Genomic DNA, 21,335 nt, shown 5'->3' with positions numbered 1-21,335 from the left:
ACACAGTAAGGTTAGATTAACATAACTGGAGACACTCACATTCTGCATTTTGGGACAGGCAGCAGGGTGGCTGCTTCCGATAGGTTAAATAAAAGTACATGACTAAATATTGACTATTCAGCTTGAAAACTTTGTTAGCCTTGCGGCGAAACGTCCACAGTCAGTTCAGGGTGATTGTGCTAACACGAAGGAGTTCATTCATGACCTGTAATATTTACCTGGCAAACGTAAAGTACTTGAATAGTACGAGTGAAATGACTAAATATTTACTTTAAATATATAGCCTGAAAACAGTCCACATAGGATGTGACTAGACATGTTTACCATTAATCATCTACCAGTCTAGCTTGTCTCCAAAAGTGACAAGAGTGAGTTGGAAACAAATATCCTGGGGAAGGATTTGTCCTGAACCCTGACAGGAGTTGTGCATGACCGCCCTGCTCACAGCTTATTTCAATGAGTGGTTTCAGACACAGACACAGAGACAGATACAAAGTAAGCCACACAAATGCAAAAACTGTCCTCTGTGACATGTTTTCTATGTTGTTGTGTTGTCTGACTGCATGACGCAGCACATTTCCATGACACACATCCAGGCTGATGAATACAGGGATCAGGCTGGATGTTACACTAACCACACGTTACTGACTATGTCCGTGTGTCAGACAAGGATACTCACCACTACCCGTGCCCCCGGTCGCAGCCCCAGAGACAGGGCCTGGGGAGGACACCACTGCCCTGTATGTAGGGGGTGGAGGAGGGGGAGGAGTGGCCCGGGTCGCCTGGCCAGCATCTTTGGGTGAGGTGGTGGTTTCACTGAGGTCCTCTTTCGCCAGGGGTGGGGCCACTGCCTCGGGACTCTTCCGTTCTTCCTCTGACAGGACGTGGGGTGGGGGGATGACGAGGGGCGGGGGGATGGAGCGTGTGGAGGCATCCTCCGCAGGGGCAGGGGGGCTGGTGGGGGGGTCTGGGGCTGCTTTAGTGGAGGGGACAGGAGGGACACTGGGGGGTGAGGCGAGAGGGGGGACAACGGCTGGGGGGGGAGTGGGAGGTGTTGGGTCCTTTGGTGGAGGTGGTGGGGATGCAGGGTCTTCACGTGGGGGTGGGGATGGGGCTGTGGGTGTGGCTGGGACTGTGGGTGCTGCTGGTTCCTCTTTAGGGGGTGGCGAGGTTGGTAGAGCAGGGACAGGCTCCTCCTGTGGGGGTGGGGAGGTGGGGAGAGGCGGGGCCGTGTCCCCCGTAGGAGGTGGGGAGGAGGGTAAGCGAGGGGCGGGGTCTTCTGCAGGGGGAGGGGATGTGGGTAGGGGAGGTGCTGGGTCTTTCGGAGGGGGCGGTCTGTCGGGAGATTCCTCGCTGAAGCAGACCCACTTGTCTCCCCCAGACTCCTCGGCAGGGAGGGGGGTCTCTGGGGGGCCGAAGATGTTGTCCAGGTCTGCGATGGAGGGCTTCCTCGCTGAGCCTGCTGCATCTGTCGACACGACTGGTATAGAGTCAACCACACGGTCAGTTACTATGAGAATGACTGGATGAGAGAGAGAGAGAGAGAGAGAGAGAGAGAGAGAGAGAGAGAGAGAGAGAGAGAGAGAGAGAGAGAGAGAGAGAAAGAGAGAGGCAGAGGAAAGAAATGATACATGAAAAAAGGAGGAGTGACTTGGGGGTTGATATGAGGTAGACGGAGGGAGCGAGGGATGAGCGGGTCTCTTACCATCAGCGTCTGCGGAGGGGGGGCCAGTCAGAGGGGGGGTGGTCGGGACATTCTTGGGCGGAAGCGGAGGTGGAGCTGCAATGACATCAGTGCGGCCATGAGCAGCCATGACACTCTATGAAGGGCGCACCAGTGCAGCTCAGGGACAGGGAGGGAACCCCAAACAGCCCATGCCATACAGTACACACATACACCCTCATGCCCATGACCCATGACCTATGACCCACGACCCATGGCAGATGCAGGGAAGAGAGTGATGCAGAGCGGTGAAGGAGACATGGTGCATGGTATGGTTTGGTAAAGAGGGTTAGTAAATCGTCCCAGTCTAAGCTCAACTCTATGATCAGGGCTTTTTATTATTTTTCTGGCTAATGGCTGATGAAATGAGTGGGTTAGTACTGGCTGCGGTGCGGAGGATGAGAAAGAGAGAGAGAGAGAGAGAGAGAGAGAGAGAGAGAGTTAATGGCCCACACTCGTTCACAGACTCTCTACTCCGTTATGGCGTCTCTCGTCCACTCGTTAGTTGGCTCATGGTGGGGGGGGGGGGGCAGGGTTGGGGGGGGGTTTATGAGGTGAACGGTGAACTGGTGATTCCGTGCAGTCATTCCAGGAAGTGAGGAGAGGAAGTGGTCGAACTTACTTCCTGTGGGGAAGGGTCTGGTCAGAGAGGAGTCTGAGTTTGGCTCAGGCTCAGAGAGAGGAGCCCCCCACACATCTGCCTCAAATATATCCACTAGGTTCAAGAAGGGACATGACAGAAGAAAGGGTGGGGGGGGGGTCAGTTAGTCTAGCATTTAAATATTAAAGCTATCATTAACCAACTATCATTATGTATCATTTAAAGGCTATACACTTTTGGAAATAGCAATATTAACTAGCGAGCATTTAGCTATTAAAGCTATCATTAACCAACTTTCAATATGTATCATTAAAAGGCTATACAACTTTGGAAATGGCAACGTTAATGTTAGTTTAACCTCTGGCATCTAAATAATCACTGTGCTCAAAAAGAGATAACACAGCAAGGTTGTCATAGCAATAACATTACTGGCCATAGCTCAGGTCAATCGGTCCCCATATGCTACAAGCTTATCTGACTAGAAGACTTTTATACTTTATGCCATACTGTATGTGCCTTAATCAAACATTATTTTTTTGATCTTTGTGTGAAGGGCATTGTAGTACATTTATGTTGGAAGTTTGTTTTGATTTGATTTATAACCATTATGTACAGAATGGTGGATGGGCCTATAGGCTACAGGGACTAGTATTAACCACACAGAGTTCTATCTCTGGATCTTAATGGACATGTAAACAAGGGAAACACCGCTGTGGTGAAATTAGCGATGCTAATTAGCATTAGCGACTGCCTGGCAGTTACATAAGATACTCAGAGCTAGCACAGCCTGCAGAGCTAAATCCAGCAGGGTTGAAAGTGAGAGGGGTGAGGGAGGGGGAGTCTCGTGAATCATGTAAACAAACAAACAGTGGAAACTATTGTGACCTCAGTGAGCCTCTGAACTCTGTCCAAAATGTCAGGCGAGGTTGCAGTGCGTCAGATGCATCATTCCAAATCAACCCCTAGACCTGAAACGAGTGGCAATTCCAACCAGCCAATCAGTGGGCAAGTTGGAGCCTTTGCCATCCTGCTTACACCTGTCCAATCACCTCAGAATCTCCACAAGTGCATAGAGAGAAGGACTTAAGGGGCTGATTCCCGGACTGACTTTAACAGTGCGAATGTGGGTCAAGGGTTCCTGGTGGAGGTAGAAATCAGAGGACGGGGCTCATTGTAATGCATGGAATGGAATGAGGAATGGTATCAAACCTGTGTGTGTTTGATACCATTCCATGCATTACAATGAGCCCCGTCCTCCGATTTCTGCCTCCACCAGCCTCCCCTGATGTGGGTGCAGAAGGCTGCGTGGCATATCGAGGAAGAGTGGTGTTGAGAGGTGACAGTCGAGGCGGTGTAGAGAGCATCCAGCCTGTTATTGAGGTCCAGGCAGCAGCGTGCCAGCAGTGAGCCAGACAGGGCTTTCAGGAACAACCTCAGGAAGACATGTCAGTTCCCCACAAGCTGATTACAGTGTTCTATCACATCTCACATCAAAACAGGCCTCTGGGTAGACACTGAAAACACACACACACACACACACACACTCTCTCTTCTCTGTCTCTCTGTCTCTCTGTCACACACACACACACCACACTCAAGCGCCAACACCCACAACTGTAGTGCACTATAAGAAACAGTCACACACTTATGAAACAGTCACACACATTTCTGAGAGAGTTTACCTTCAGTTTTCTGTTCTCCAAAGGCTGTCTCCAGAGGAGGCCCAAATAAGGCTGTTGCGTCCTCTGGTACTGGGGCTGGTACTGGGGCTGGTACTGGGGCTGCGGCTAGTACTGGTACTGGTACTGGGGCTGGGGCTGATACTGGGGCTGGGGGTTTCTTACTGCTGTGGTGAGGAGAGGAGAGGAGAAGGGAGGGGAGGGGAGGGAAGGGAAGGGAGTGGGAGGGGATGGAGAGGAGAGGAGAGCAGCAGAGATGAGAGGAGAGGAGAGAAGAAGGGAAGGCAAGGGAAGGGAAGGGAAGGGAGTGGGAGGAGAGGGATGAGCAGGGTGAGTCACAAGCATCCGACCACGACAGAGAGACTTCCACAGACACGCTTCAGTCGCCTCACTGACTGCAGTACAGCTGGAGTTGTGTTCAGTTCATAAACAAACAGATGTGTCTGCATACAGCAGCGTTCAACACAACCCTACAGGGATTACCTCTGCACAAAACAAAGGTTGTTGTGAGAAACATAGCATAAAACTTTTGGTGTCAAAATCAGTAAATAAATGCAAATGGACTCTTGGGAGTTTGTGACAGGTGTGTGTGTGTGTGTGTGTGTGTGTGTGTGTGTGTGTGTGTGTGTGTGTTAGTGTTGTTAGTTAGCGTGTGTGTGTGTGTGTGTGTTAGTGTTGTTAGTTAGTGTGTGTGTGTGTGTTAGTGTTGTTAGTTAGTGTGTGTGTGTGTGGGGGGGGGGGGCACTGACTTACCTAGGAGGTGGGGCCATCGGGGCTGGCGTAGGGGCCACCGTGGGTAGACTGGGCGCCGTACGTCTTGGCCGAGCGATCTCTTCAGCTGGGGAGAGAATCACAGCCGTTCACCTCACGTGCCTGATACACTGCTCACGCTAGCTATCATTACGCTTCAGCCAAAAATAAAACAACTGAGACGCATCTTAAAATACTTACTTGAGGTATTCCTTTTCATCACCCCCTGTAATAAAACAACATACATTTGAAAAAAAAACAGAAAAGCATTAAGCACGACACAAACCATGATCCATTGCACAGTGACATGACTCGTTGTCTATGTAACTAGCTGAAGGGTTCAGGTGGTACGGTGGAGATGAACGAGGACCCTGGTGGCTAACTACAGGAGCCACTAGTGAAGGTCAGGGGATGATCTACAGCCTTGGGTTGAGCTAATCAGATGTGAACGGTCTACAGTACGTCCTGCCCCCTGCCTTAACTACCCTCTGTCCTCACACAGGGGGCAAAGTGACTAATTCTACCTCTTTTGTCTCTTAAAGCGGAATTTGATTCAAAAATCACCACAATTTACCAGGACGTGACTGTGAGCTTGTTATTAGGATATTTATGAGGCTCTGTTGCGTAATGTCATGATATTTCAGGATGATATCAATGATGGAATGAAATATACCAACAAGTGTTTGTTTTTCAGTCAAATTCTGCTTTAACTCACAGGTAAACATTGTGTGGATATACTGTTTCTAATGTCCAGCTCACCTGCTCATCTGCACTGAGTGAATTCTGAGTGAATGTCAATATTTTGCATGGAAAGTGAAAACAGTATGTTGTCATTGCAGTGACACTGGAAGCAGTTGCATCAATCAAGGGACATGTGTTACTGCGTTCTGATCAGACGGGCTCATTGTAATGTATGGAACGGAATGAGGAATGGTATTCAACACACTTGCCACAGCTCTACATTACGTTTCTGTCAGCATCAGGATGAATCACGCGTGTTTGATACCATTGCTCATTCTGTTCCATGCATTACAATGAGCCCGTCCTCGGATGTCTACCTCCACCAGCCTCCCCTGGTTCTAACAGAGGATGTATTATCTAACTCAGAGGTGTAGTTAAAGTCATACTCCACAGCGTTCTTATATATCATTCTCCGCACTATGAGCCTGCTGTTCTAGTTTCCTGTTTGATTGGAAGGCAATATTGCTGCAATGGATGACTCCCAAAGCAGTGCTCAGTTTCAATGGCACTACAGCTGCTACTGGTAAACTTGTGAAATGCTACCGCACCCCACATTGAAAAAGAGAGAGTGAGAGAGTGAAAGAGAGACTGACAGACAGAGAGACAGAGAGAGATATGATACACCCCAGCCACATTGAAATAGAGAGAGAGAGAGAGAGCTACAGAGAGAGAGAGAGAGAGCAGCTGGTTAGTGAGAGAGAGAAAGAGAGAGAGAGAGAGAGAGAGAGAGAGCAGTATTACATGGTACTCGTTCTCTAGTGCTGAGATCATAGACCCTGCTAGTGCACAACAAGAAGAGGAGAGTGACGGAAAGAGAAGGAGGAGAGGAAATGAGAGGAGGAGAAGAGAGAAGGGGAACAGCGGAGGAGTCAGTGGAGGCGTGGCTGAAGAGAAACATCAAAGGGTCCAGCTGTCAACAGGAAGTTCGATGCCGACACCACCACAACTGGGAACCAGTTAGCGAGCTTTTCTTGATCAACCACTTCAGCCATCAACTCCCCTCCCCTCCCCTCCCCACCCCACCCCCTCCACCCGCACCGCAGGCTACAGGAAGCACAGATGGCCAAAAAGCATTTTGTGTTGTGTATTCCCCACCCCTCCCCACCCTCCCTCAGGCCCCAGGGAGACGGAAGGACACTTACCGGGCTACGTCTCTGTGACCAGCAAAAGGGAAGAGAGAAGAGACACCTGGTCAGAGAGTGACAAATCAGTAAAGCAGACTTCTCCAACATCCAGTCGCTCAGTTACAGTCAGTTAAGCACATCTTAGCAACAGGGCACCGCTCAAAGCTCTGGCCCCATGAATGGACCAGACCCACCAGAAGGGAGACAGAAGGGGTGAAGGGTTAAAGAGAGGTAACTGTGTAGAGATGTTTCCAAAGGGCTCGGTCAGACTTAGCACCCCCCCCCCCCCCCCGGTGAATGGACCGAACCAGAAGGGAGAGACAAGGGGTGAGGTGTGTGTGTGTGTGGGGGGGGGGGGGGTTGGGGGTTAACACAGGTACGGTATAAGACAGTACAGTTGGTGCATCATCTACTTCCTCGTGGGGGCGGAGGAGGGGGGACTGAAGAAGAAAGCAGCAGCCGCAGCATGTGATTGGAGAACTGACATGTCGATCGAAAGCCTTGACTGGTGTTAAGTGGCTTGTGATGTCCTTTTCACATATTCAGTATTTTTTCTATGTATGATTAACCCATAGAAGTGTGCTTGTATTGAGTATTACGACTGCATGACCCCCAGATTAACACGGCTTCATGACAGACCGAGATAGACCATACTTAATGAGGCAGCAGGAAGCAGAGAAGAGCTGGGGGAAGCATGGATGATTCATTCACACATGGAGTGTGTGTGTGTGTGTGCATATGTGTGTGTGCGTGTGTGTGTGTATATATATGTGTGGGTGTGGATGGGTTTGTTAAGAGAGAAATCACAGTCATTCACAGAGGCTCTAATTGCTTTTCCAATTGGCCCTGTCTCTAGTGCTCATCTGTAGCCCTGCTGTGACCCGGGCATCATTCACTGCATCCCGCGGACATGCATCCCTCTCTCCTCCCTCCTCCTCCTCTTATTGTCCTCTTTCTAGATGTATCCGTCACCATATATATCCTATTTTTTGTCAATTTACCGTGTCTCCCTTTTGTTTCCCTCTTATATTCTATACTCCTCCCTCCCTCCATTTCCCTTGTAATTCTCTCCATCAGCCTCCCCCTCTCTCCTCCCCCCTCCTCCTGCTATTGTCCTCTTTCTATATTTATCCTTCACCATCTCTCTCTCTCACCTATTTTTTTGTCACTTAACTCCCCCCCCCCCCCCCCCCATCACTTTTCTCCCCCTCCCTCCCTCTATTTCCCTTGTAATTCTCTCTATCAGCCTCCCCCTCTCTCCTCCTCCCTCCCTCCATTCCTCCCTCCTTCGTCCCTGCACTTGTTCCAGCTGTGCAGTGAGCCGTGAGTGATTAGAGTGATGTAACAGGGGGCGGGCCTTGCTTGTGAGTGGCCTAATCCTATTGGATACAGATGGAGATGGAGACAGCACTGCATGTCACGACCAATCATAGGCTGCTGTTAGCAATCAGGAAGAACCACAGGAAGTGACATCACTGAGGGCTCAAACTGTGACCTCTTGCTCAGTGTTGGATCTGGTTGTGCTCACTCTAGTCTTAATGCCATTATGTGTGACTGTGTCTGTGTGTGTGTGTGTGTGTGTGTGTGTGTGTGTGTGTGTGTGTGAGAGACATCCTCTCAGACCTATCCCCAATACAATCCCATCGCCTGAATCCAGAGGACTTTAAGCGATAGCACTACCTAATTATGGGAATGCTATTGTGGTCCTAGTGCTGAACGCTCCAGTATACCATCCAGAGGGCTGTTTATAGCACGCTAGCTCCCTCCTGCCTGCTCTGCGATTCATTACAGGACTGTTTCAGTGGAGTCCTACTGCTCTGTCGTCAATTAAAATCACATGGAGGGGAACTTACTCAGCGGAAACAGTATAAACGACACACACATATGAGACACACACAAGCATGCATACCACACACACACACGCACATGTGCACACACACACACACACGCACACACACACACTTAAATCTTGGAAAAAAGACACTGAACAAACAGCTCGTGCTGCTTGTGCTGGCTGTGTCAAAACCCACAACGATCGATTCCCACTCTATCAGTTGACTTGTTCTCTGATAGAAATCCTGGTCCACCATACCAGTAGGTACATTCTCTGTATGTCTTCAGCACACACCCCTCCTACTTCATTCAATGGACACCCACCTGACAGTATTGAAGAACATAGTCGTCACAGAGAAGGTAAAAACTGACATGCATTTACTGTACATGCAATCATACAATCGGGACATGCTTACAGAGAGTGTGAGTGAGTGAGTGAGAGACAGAGAGAAAGTGAGTGTGTCAAATAGACAAGAGAGAGACAAACACACAAACAAACAAACAATTTCATGCCAAGCACAGGCTTACCGGACTACTCCTCTACAGAAGTTAGCATCATGAGAGAGAGAGAGAGAGAGAGAGAGAGATAGAAGTTAGCATCATAAGAGAGAGGGAGGGGGGGAGAGAAAGAGAGAGAGAGAGAGAGAGAGAGAGAGAGAGAGAGTGAGAGAGAGAGAGAGAGAGGAGGGAGAGGTGATACTATGTTAGCATACTGTAGATATTCCACAATGACAAGCAAAGCTGTGATAGCAGGAGTGAACATGACTGACACACACACACACACACACACACACACACACACACACCCATCCATCCATCTCCTAGCAAGCCACGAGACATCTCCAGCATCCAAGCGTCCGATACAATCAAGCTGTACTGATAAGTGATGGGGACCTAACGAGCAGACAGATGGTCTGATCAATAGTAAACCGTGGCTTTAGTGTGTAGTGGAGCACAGGAGAAACCCAGGCATACATGTGTTGCACTGTGGATAGAAGTGTGCATGGAGGTATTCACCTGCTCTGACTCACAATGTGTTCCTCTGTATTCACCACAGCTACCCAACAACCCATTAAACATTAATACTGGGAGAGAGAGAGAAAGAGAGAGAGAGAGAAAGAGAGAGAGAGAAAGAGAGAGAGAAAGCGAGCGATAGAGAAAGGAAAGTGGTGAGAACCTGTTGTCGTTGGATTTGTTTCAGAGCTTGTTAACCTCTGCTCTCTATTCCCACTTCTCCTCAGCCCATTTCATGGTCAGTCTGTTGCCATGGACTACCTGAGCAAGCACACAGTTGCCATGGAGAGAGGGGGTCGACCATGTGACTCATGTTTAATTCATGTCTGAGGGAAAAAGTCTGAAGTTCCAGCACCCTGGCCAGCGGAGAGGTTTGACTAAATGGAGATGCTAATTGGCACAGAAGAGTTAATCTGAACAGCACAGGACTGGCAGTGGCACTGGTGTCTAGTATTCAGCTGTGGGCGGTATTGTATCATGGGTAGAGGGTACTAAAGGTCTCTCTAGCCTATTCAGACATGGCTGGCCCATACGCCGTGCTTTGGGATTTAATCACACGGCAGAATACACTAATTATCAAAACGAATCATCGCAAACTGAATTCGCGCAAGGCACATTATCTCAAACCTCAGTCACCTCACTTCAAAAGCATCAACACTACTGTTCATAAAATCCTATCTTTATAATGCCAGTGCCAATGAAGCGTTTAATTGACTTTTATGGAAACTCATTTACGTTACTGAGATGAGATGCGATGCGATGCAATTCCCGGGCAGATCGGATTTGAGGTGAACTGAAACATAAAAACAAAAACGCCAGCTTAAGCTGTGAGTGGAACAGAACAATGACCCAAGAGCACTCTCTCATCTGGAGGAGCTAAAACCCCAATCAGCTTCTGTGTGGAAATGAAAGGCCAGCCCCTGAAGCACAAAGGCAGCCACAGTCCTCTGGCTTGGCCCTAATCTCAGTCCTCAAGTACCTCCACTCATACCAGGCCCCAGTGCCTCCCATCCAGATAAACACCTGCTCACTGTTCCAGGTTAGCGGGTTAGCGTATTAGCGGCTAGTGGCTCTGCCGCCGATGAATTATTGAGTCTGCAGGCTCATATGACTGACGACTGGCCTTGTGTACAGGCACGGCAGCACAGAGCCTCAATGTGCCCACTTTCCAGCCTGAATTATTCAACTGTGTATTGACACTTGAGCTGTCAAGTGTCACTGTCCCAGCTGGAAAGTTGGAGGAGGAGGGTGTGGTGTGAGGGAATGGCGGGCAGGGGGAGGGAGCCATCCTCCAGGGAAACACCTCAAACACTTCTCCCCTCTCATATTTAGATGGGTCAGCTAATTTGTGGTTTTAAGGGAGGTTTCTAATTAGCGTTTGACTCGAGGTATTCATTTGTGGCGAGAATCTGCCTCTGGACCAGCCTAAAACAGCCCCAGTTCAAAAAGGAGAAGGGCTCACACACCCCAGTGTTGGCAATGGCAGATCGTCAGTTGGTCTTTGTGGACAGAGGGACATCTGGCATGAGTTAAACGACACTACGGTAATTAGTGAGTTCTGAGGTCAGAGCGGAATGCAGCTGACCTGCCAGCATCTCCCGAAGCATCGCAAGCATCAGCGATTACAGAGGATACACAAACCACAGTGTTTCCCAATGCTCACTGGAATTACATGGACATGGAAGGAGTAGGCTCTGGAGACTGTCTCAATCACTCGCTGTCACATGAGAGAGGACACACACACAACATATGCACACAATGCATGAAGCACATAGGCATTGTGTAAATGTGTTCACACATACACTCTCATAGACACACACTCTCACAGCCACAGAGACACAGACAGACAGACACACACACACACACACACACACAGACATACAGACAGACACAGTCACTCACACACACACTCTCTCACACACACACACACACACCACGGTGTCGTAATGGCACGGGAGGGACTCACCAGAGGAGAGGGAGATAGAGCTATGTTGCCTATGGAGGCTTTCAGTTCGTCTACCGAGGGGGGCGCAAAGACAGCGCTGTCTGCCGGTAACGGTTTTATCTTGATCTTGAACTTTTTCCGGTGGTCCTCCTCTTCCTCGGACTCGCTGGAGGAGAAGAAGTGGGTCTTGGGTTTGGGGGCAGGTGGGTCGCCGTTAAGGACACCAACGGTTCTGATTCACCACAGAGACATGTTGTCTTTGTACCCAAAACTACCAGATCACAGACAATGAGCTCAGCTGTCGGTATATCTTTGTCTGTCTGTCTGTCTGTTTATCTGTGTGTGTATGTGTGTGTGTGTCTGTATGTGTGTGTGTGTGTGTGTGTGTGTGTATGTGTCTGTCTATCTGTCTGTCTGTCTGTCTGTCTGACTGTCTGTTCATACGTCTCTCTGTCTGTCTGCCACATTTGTATTCAGCCCCATGAGGACAGTCTATCAGGACAGAATAACTGTGAGTTGAGCATCAATTCCAGCCAATAACAAAGAGACAGCCGTGAACTGAGCCCCACTTCAACTCAATAACATCAGCCTCCAACAGCTGTGTATTGATTAGGCTGTTATTGCTCGGAGATTTGCTACGCTTCTGAGGGATCAACTTTTGTGATATTGTGAAAAGCTGATGCTGTGTGTTGTAGTATTTGATATGGGGAGCCAAATATCAAAGGACGGGCTCATTGTAATGCACAAAATGGAATGAGGAACGGTATCAAACACGTGTTTGATACGATTCCTCATTCCGTTCCGTGCATTATAATGAGCCCGTCCTCCGATGTCTACCTCCACCAGCCTCCCCAGTATTTGATATAGGTGCAGTCCTTGAGAGTAGTGATGTAATCAGTGTCTATCCTCATTAAGGGGTTGCCTCATGTAGATGATAAAGGATATCTCCTCCTTCCTCCTCCTCCTCCGGTCGACAACTGTAACCTTCATCGTCCACCTTTGGAGCGTTCTGGTACACAAGATCAACCACAGAGATAGAACAGTGTTTACACACGCATCACAGGGGATTACAGCGGTTATCTATATCTTATGAAGGACATACAACAGTATTAGAAACACGATACATGCCACTTCTGCCATACTGTATATACCTCTGCCATACCTATTACAGCTGGTTAAGGCCTGGCCTTCAGCCAAATGGCTGCCAAATTGTTCCTTTCCGATGCATTAGGTGTCTATACCATCAGCTTATGCTCTATATCTATATAGCAAATGCTTCCCATTTTGCCTGCATTCATCTACAGAGATCTATTATTCTATGACAGAGATACATTCTGAATAATAAATATAGGTCTAAAAGGGTTTGTCAATAACATATTGACATACCCATGATTTGGGATCAATATTAATGTGGGTATTGTGACAGTACATCCGGAGGGTTCTAGAATTATGTTTACTTACATATCTGTCCCAATCGATCTCTCCATAGAAGCCATTGGGCGCCCCATTGGTTCTCTTCTGTGACTGAAAACAACATGGCCGTGAATTCCACCAATCAGGAGCATGCTTATTGAACTCATGCACTACTACACTACTACAATACCAGTGAGTGTGTTGCTACTCAATGTTAGCTACAGGTGAACTATGCAACCGAAGGCCTAGTGACTATCCTATTGTACTCTACAGGGGACTGAAATAGTGTTAAATACCGATTCAGTCTCTTGAGGGTCCTGGAAGATGAAGGCCCACAATACAGAGAATACAAATGCAACAAGTTGAAATCAATTTAATATTCAGTACCTCACAAATAGTTGTGTTGTTTAATTATATCTTAAGTTAATGAGAAAGGGACCATTCTACGCTACATTGCTGGTGTACCTTGAGGACTGAGACAGTCTTGAAATGAGAGTTTTTAAATCAACCTGCTTCAATAAGCAATCTTGTTCACCTCCCAGCAATGTCATTACCAGACTCTTTATCTCAATAACAATTCCTAAACACATTTTGTACTATTTTACAGCTGAATACATTGACTAATTAATCCAAAGATTTTTTGTGATACTTACACCCCCTTCCCTGTCGGGAGAGCCCCTGTGAGAGAAAATAAGAAAAAGAGGGAGAAGGAGGGAGCAAAGGGGGAGGAGGAAGGAGAGGGCGCAAAGAGAAAGTAACAATTTTGAAATCAACATAAGAGACCTCTCCTCTCCAACCTCAAGTGCCGTGCCAATTAGCAAAGTGGCTAATTGGAACACCAAAGTTTATTGGGGACTCCTCAGAGAGAACCACACACACACACACACACACACACACACACACACACACACACACACACACACACACACACACACACACACACACACACACACACACACACACACACACACACACACACACACACACACACACACACACACACACACCCACACACCCACACACACACACACACACAGAATTGCTACAGCAACAAGACCTTATCCATCTATCAGATCTCTGCATCTCAATCACCCATTCAACATTGACTAGAAAGTCTTGATAAAACACTAAGATACACACACAGCCAAACATACACACACAGCCAAACGTACACACACAGCCAAACGTACACACACAGCCAAACGTACACTCACAGCCAAACATACACTCACAGCCAAACGTACACACACACACACAGCCCTGTGGGAGAAGGTAATAGATCACAACCAGTATTGGAATAGTGACTGGGTCCGGGTAGTGATTGATGCCTTGGCTGTGTTGTGGCTGAGCTGGGCTGTGGCTGACTAGCTTGGCCTGGTCTGAGCTGGGCCTGACTAGCTTGGCCTGGCCTTGTCTTGTCTGGGCCGGGCTGCCACAGTGCCTGGCCTTGGAGCCTCAGGCTGGAGATGTCTCAGGGGGAGGCCTGCCCTGCCTGGTCACCCAGGTATGGAGGATCTTTACTGGCCCTTTCACAGAGCCATGGGCCCAGCCTGCCACAGCCACAGCCACAGCCACAGCCACAGCCACAGCCTACAGCAGCCAAGTCCACAGGCATCAGTTGAGCTGCCACTACCACTCAGCCTCTACTGCTCCTCAGATGGAACGTTCATGGTCAATTACTGGAACATGGAACATTTATGTTCAATAGAACTTTACGACCCTGATGGATCTTTCAGTCAGTGAAATCATCTTTGGATGACTGCCTGTTTTGTTTTTGTTGTGTGCCTGTGTGCCTGTGTGTGTGTGTGTGTGTATTCTCCATACTGAGGCAGAGCAAACCAGACAAAAGATATGTCCTGTTTTATAACATACTGTAATGTCATCCTTCAAGCTGTTAATTGTGCTCCAATAGCTAGCCTAGCACAGATCTCTCTCAGGGGCGTCTCAGTAAGCTGCTGTGTGATTGGAAGAGTCCTCTGCGGACGATGGAGGACTTACGTGGAGTCATTGTCCTTCTCTTTCTTCCGTATCCCGAAGGCCTTCCTGGTACGTTTTTTCAATCCTGAGGAGAAAGCAGAGGAGAGAGAGAGTTAATGTATGAACAGCTGACATACAGAGAAGTCCAACACACACATGACCAAATCCAAACACATACTGCAACATCAAAAGAGCAAAAGGCCTCAGACACTCTGCTGTGAATGTGTGTGTGTGTGTGTGTGTGTGTGTGTGTGTGTGTGTGCACTTGCGTGTGTGTGTGTGTGTGTGTGTATAGAAACCCAGGCAGTTGACCAGCGTCAAAGGCCCACATCTATCAGCCCCCTGGATCAAAGGTGAGGTTTTCATCTATTATTGAGGAGTAACAGCCTGACCGTGCCGTGAAGGCAAACACTCTTTCACATCTAAAACAGGCATCACGGTCAATGCAGATGGATGCCATTCTGAGTCCATCGATCTCTCAAGGCCAGTCCTCTACTGCTCCTGCCGAACCATTAGTACCCTGTCTGAATCAATCCAGTGGATCATATCAACACACACACACACACACACACACACACACACACACACACACACACACACACACACACACACACACACACACACACACACACACACACACACACACACACACACACACACACACACACACACACACACACACACACACACACACACACACACACACACCTCCCCATAGTCAGGGAGCAGAGAGGGACCCTCTGCAGCCCGTCTCTAAGTACACCACTGTATCCTGACTTATCGAGTTACCACTGAGGACAGCCAGCAGTGAAGTAGCAGGCACAGCACAAGTACCTCTACAGCAGAGACATCTCAGTACAATTATGCCAAACAGCTCTGTGACCCACCGTGACCCACGACTATCAAACACAAACTTATACGGAGAGTTAACTTAATTGCCTGTCCTCTACGATATATATTCCAGTCCTCTAAAGATAAGAGACAGTTACTGCACCCGGCTGCAATGACGAGCAACATAATTCAAAGCAGAAGAGGAGCTGTAAAAACCGAGCTTTAAGGGTAACTGTCAAATTGGCACAACTTTCTCGACATGTATTTTCTGTGTGTACTATTTCAAAGAATGGGACCATCCACACAATTCTCCAATCTATTCTTACCCAAAATGAAAGCCCAGTTATCTCCCTGCATATCTGGTCCAAATATTCCAGCTTTCTCATTGTTTCATGTCTCTCTCCCAGGCTGTGGCTTCACGTCTCCTCGCTCTGTCAGCCATGAACCAACGACATGACCAGGCAAACCCACAGCCGCACAGTGCGTATCGATGCGATGTTGCCGCGCACACACACACATGCACACACACACACTCACACACACACACACACACACACACACACAAGGTATCTTTAACCCTATCCTCGAGACGAGTACTCAAATTCAACACCAGTAGCTCAACTCATGAATTAAAAACAAATGCAAGCGTCACAACGTATGAATTATCAACACAGCTCAGGGTGATGATGCAAAGACTGCAGTGTGTGTGTGTGTGTGTGTGTGTGTGTGTGTGTGTGTGTGTGTGTGTGTGTGTGTGTGTGTGTATGTGTGTGTGTGTGTGTGTGTGTAAGGAAAGGAGAGGAGCTGACTGAATTATCAAACAGGCTTTTGAGCAGGCTGTCTGTCTCTTTTACATAAAATCACCTAACTTGGAGGCATATGCAGGCAGCACAGTGATAACGTCAGTCAGGAACAAAGCTTTGTCCTGCAAATGGTGAAACTACCCAGCAAACAAAGAACGTTGTAGGAATAGGTACAATGATTCAAGGTACAAGAGTTAAAATGACATCTGTCTGTGTGTCTGTCTGTGTTTTTGTCTGTGTGCCTGTCTGTGTGTGTGTGTGTGTCTGTCTGTCTGTCTGTCTGTCTCTATGTCTCTATCTGTGTGCCTGCCTGCCTGTCTTTGTCTGTCTGTCTGTCTGTCTGTGTCTCTGACTGTGTGCCTGTCTGTGTGTTTGTGTGCCTGTCTGTCTGCCTGTCTACTCAGCTTTCTAGTATCAGACTAGTCTGTCTGTGTCTCTGACTGTGTGCCTGTCTGTGTGTCTGTGTGCCTGTCTGTCTGCCTATCTGTGTGCCTGTTTTTCTGTCCGTCTCTCTGTCTGTCTGTCTACTCAGATTTCTAGTATCAGACTAGTCTGTCTGTTCTCTGGGTACCTGTCGCTCGGCTCAAGGGTACCCGTCTGTCTCTCTCTGCTGGTTATGTGGCTACCTGTCTGTCTCTCTGCTGGTACCTGTCTGTCTGTGTGTGTTGGTTCTGCTGGTACCTGCCACTGCCACACCCCTGACTGGAGTCCAAATGAGAAATCGATCCAGACGGGCCCGCCAGCGCCAGGGAGTCCCATCCAGTGACACGTTATTATTGATCCAGCTAACATATTTTCCCCAGCATCCTCAGGGCCCAGTCACACCACATATAATCCTTTGCTGCAATGGAGCAGCACACACACATGGGCACACGCATGCATGCGCACGCACACACACACACACAAACACACACACACACACTGACAAAGGAACGATAAGGCCTGGGTCACATCTGGTAACCTTCATTCAAGTACACACCTGCAATTGACCAGACACACACACAGACACACACACACACACACACACACAAATGCCATGCACATATGTGCATACGCGCACACATACACGCACGCACACACACACATAAACTCCATGCGCACATACACGCACACAAACGGCGTCAGCACACAAATGCCATGCCCACACACACACATTTTTTTTTTTCTAATACAGACATAATTCAGCCTAATGTAATAAGTGTTTAATGGCCTGCAGAAAGCAGTCGGCCTAAATCCAATTCTCTGACATGGAATTGAAAACACATGAAGGCCTCCCTAGTGTAGGGGTTAATTAGTGGATATGAAAATAACAGACTATGCGGTGGCTGCTATTTAATGACTTAATGGCTTCCGTACGAGTGCTAGCGGAAGTGCTAACGTGATTAGCGGTCTCTCTTAAAGACACAGTAATGCAATTGAGGGAAAGGCCACAGGAACTGGGCCAATAACGGAGCAGGGCAGCAGCGCCACCTTAAACAACAGGAAGAGGGTGGCGGTAAACACAACTTAACTATGGATGGCATGTCGGGCACTGAGGGGAAACACAAACGAGTGTACACAGGGACTCGTCTGTGCCAGCAGGAAAGGGCATAGAAATAGAATGACTAGAACCGCCATGGTCCCAATCGGACCACGGCAAATCGGCGAGCGCACCAAAGATGGCCGACATGGAACTGTAAGACATCATTGTCATTGAGTTGTCTGTGGCAGAGGTAAACAAGACTACATTACAGTTAGCTCTCCATCTACTCAGCATTGCCTGTTGATACCTCTCAAAGCGAAGGTCGCTTGGAAACTGTCAATCACCCAATAGCTTCCTCGAAATCGATTAGATGTTGGACCTACAGTATTCCGAGTCATAGAAAATCATTCTAATTCTATGTTCCAAATAATCTGAATGAATGTTTTTACCGCAGTTTGTTCAGATGCTAGTACGTTATGCTGCCCTGAAACATCTCCCTGTGCAGCGGAGGTGATGAGGTCGTCCTGCCTAAGACCTGTCAACTCAACTATCGCCGTCGGACCTTGAGGATGTCCTCTTGGCCTGATGGTACAGTAGACTCTTGTGTCTTCCACATGGGAGACCTGGGTTCAAACCCTGCCTGTCACACATGCATAAAGCCATTTGGAAACATGGGTAGCACATCTCTGCAACATCAACAACAGCACACCAGTGGAGGCTGGCGGAGGTAGAAATCGTAAGACAGCTCATTGTAATGCATGGAACGGTAATATAATACGAGGACTGGTATCAATACCATGAATACCACACCATAAAACACACATTTGATACCATTCCTCATTCCATTCCATGCATTACAATGAGCCCGTCCTCCAATGTGTACCTCCACCAGCCTCCCCTGCCTCACACTGATACATAACTAACCTCTACTCTCAAGCAACCGTTAATTGAAGCTGAGGTATTCGAAAGGTGTTTGTATTTTTGCTACACTGTGTGCTTTCTATGTGTCTGCTGCTCATTGTGTATTCAGTGAGCCAAGCGTGAGTGTTATGTGGTTTCCTGTGTCTGAACACCACAGTGTGAATGACGGTCTGGTACGTCTGTCTGTGTCTGGGTTGGACTGGGTAACGCTGTACTACACTATATTTCATTCCTGATCCAACAGACTCTCCTGAGGCTCAACTAGTCTGGACGAAGGCTCCCCTGCTGTGCTAAAGATAATCAGCAGCTATGACCTAAAAGCCCACACACACACACACACACACACACACACACACACACACACACACACACACACACTCACACACACACAACTGCCTGCCCAGCCAGCGTCTCCCCCCTCTCTCCCCAGCCGTGACTGGGCTCATTGAAGCAGAGCCTTAAACTCTCTGGGCAGGAGAAGCAGGGTCTGTTTTACTAGCTGTTTTAAAGGAGGGAGTGCAGGAGAAACAGCCAGTGAACTTGAACCAGGCTGCCAAGCCATGCAGCCGGCCGGTCAACCAGCCAGGGCTTCTCCGTACAGGCGGTGAGGGGGAGACAGACGGATGCAGCTGTGCATACTGAGTACTGGAGCTTGGAACTAATGTCGGACAGGAGGCAGAGGAACATAAGGTGTGTGTGGTCCAGTGGAGGTTGGCAGGGGAAGAAATCAGAGAAACGGGCTCATTGTAATGCATGGAATAGAAAGTGCAATAAAACACGCACACACGCACACGCACACACACACACACGCACACACACACACACACACACACACACACACACACACACACATACACACATACACACACACCGCAGTCTCCATCTGTAGTGCTGGGAACACAAGCCACCGCAGATCAACTAATATGAAAAAGGAATACTCCCGCACACACACACTCAACTCTAAAACATTTAATATCGTTATTATTTTTTAATAAAAGCAGTATGTGGAGATCTCAACAGTCTGGCTATTCACGCTGAGGCGGTGTCTCATCGAGAATAACGGAGGAGTGTGTTTACACTGACTACCTAAGTGTGTGTGTGGTGACTATCGTGCGCTCACACAACCTACGTAAGTGTGTGGTGACTCAGACAGGTGTGTGTGCGCTCTGCTAAGCTGCGCTAGGGGTTAAGTGTGAAGTACGATTGTGGATGATGAGTCAGAGTGGTGGCTGTATGGGGTAGAGGGAAGGTTGCCTGCCTGCCTGCCTGGGAGATTTAAAATGGCTCCAGAGTTGGGGGTGACTCATCATCATGTGAAGCTGGAGGAGGATGGAGGAGGCTGGAGGAGGAGAGAGAGAGAGAGAGAGAGAAAGAGAGAGGGCTGCTGCTGCTGCTGCTGGCAGGCAGGGAGAGTCAGCTCTAATGAATGTGCGCTCACACACACATGCAGGAGGAGCACCGCACACACACACACACGCATGCGCACACGCGCACACACGCACGCACACAGGCACGCACACACACACACACAGACACTCCTGCATACACCTGCTCACACACACACTCACTCATGCTCCTGCTCACGCACACACTCACGCACGCACACACACCCATGCATAAACCTGCTCACACACACACTCACGCTAGTGCTCATGCACACACTCACACACACACATATACACACACACACACACACACACACACACACACACGATGTGATGTCTGCTGTCCTGCAGTGATTCCAAATGAGATCAAGACGCCTGCTGCTGAACCTGAACTATGCCGTTAAGACAGGACAGGAGATGCGGTTAAAGAAAAGGAGACAGGAGAAAGGGATGAAGAACAGAGGCATAAGAGAGAGAGAGAAGGCTGCCTTTGTACTTGTCCCCTCTTATTTGCAGCAGAGGAAGCAGAGAAACAGAGCCCAGGGCAGTTCCGCTGACTCACCCAGCCAGAGAAGCCCACTAAAATGGCCACCGGTCACCAACACTAGGCTAGTCCCAGTGGGAGCACTAAGGCTGGCCTCTTACGACATTGTCCAGGTGGCTGCACTGTGAGCTTCCAACTGACACACGTACAGTACACACACACACTTACAGTACACACACACACACACACTTACAGTACACACAGCACAGCAAAGGATTTGTCTGTTGCTAAATGGATGCACTCTTTGAAAGGACAAATTATTTAGCTAATGACGTCTAACAGTAAAGGAAGTGGGTCCTGGCCAGAGGACCAATCAGGACTAGGGGACCGGCCAGGACCAGCTGGCTGCTTGCTGCAGTGTGACAGTTGGTGTTGGCGGACAAAAGGTGTCCCGGAATGCCAGGACAGGGGACCCATCCATCTGTGCAGTGCACTCCCTCTCTATGTTACCCTCCTGGTTCATATCTATTTTTCAACCCCGCTTTCTCTCTCTCTCTCAACACCTGGTACTCATATCCCAAGACTCCCAACGGCATCCCCTGTACCAACAGATGATATTTCAACCATTGTTGTAACATCTGCTTGTTCC

General features: G+C 48.6%; 1 protein-coding gene across 4 annotated transcripts in view; it reads right to left on the bottom strand.

The window, feature by feature from the left end:
• Positions 1 to 21,335, bottom strand: part of sgip1a (SH3GL interacting endocytic adaptor 1a) — a 54,359-nt gene that overhangs the window by 13,240 nt on the left and 19,784 nt on the right. For 2 of the 4 annotated variants that reach the window (XM_083670943.1, XM_083670944.1), the window contains exons 3-13: positions 14,822 to 14,885; positions 13,477 to 13,501; positions 12,872 to 12,934; positions 12,356 to 12,419; positions 11,432 to 11,613; positions 6,637 to 6,648; positions 4,955 to 4,979; positions 4,757 to 4,841; positions 4,007 to 4,170; positions 1,706 to 1,780; positions 680 to 1,522 (exon numbers count right to left, since the gene is read on the bottom strand). In XM_083670943.1, coding sequence (XP_083527069.1) covers positions 680 to 1,522; positions 1,706 to 1,780; positions 4,007 to 4,170; positions 4,757 to 4,841; positions 4,955 to 4,979; positions 6,637 to 6,648; positions 11,432 to 11,613; positions 12,356 to 12,419; positions 12,872 to 12,934; positions 13,477 to 13,501; positions 14,822 to 14,885 — 1,602 coding nt within the window. Of the gene's footprint in view, positions 1 to 679; positions 1,523 to 1,705; positions 1,781 to 4,006; positions 4,171 to 4,756; positions 4,842 to 4,954; positions 4,980 to 6,636; positions 6,683 to 11,431; positions 11,614 to 12,355; positions 12,420 to 12,871; positions 12,935 to 13,476; positions 13,502 to 14,821; positions 14,886 to 21,335 lie in introns of those variants that run through there. The other 2 variants (XM_083670942.1, XM_083670945.1) reach the window with 2 other exon arrangements.

This window comes from Argentina silus (genome assembly GCF_951799395.1).
Source record: "Argentina silus genome assembly, chromosome: 6".
In the NCBI taxonomy this organism is placed as follows: Eukaryota; Metazoa; Chordata; class Actinopteri; order Argentiniformes; family Argentinidae; genus Argentina; species Argentina silus.
Note: the sequence above shows the minus strand (reverse complement) of the source record. Positions and strands in the feature narration are given on the sequence as shown.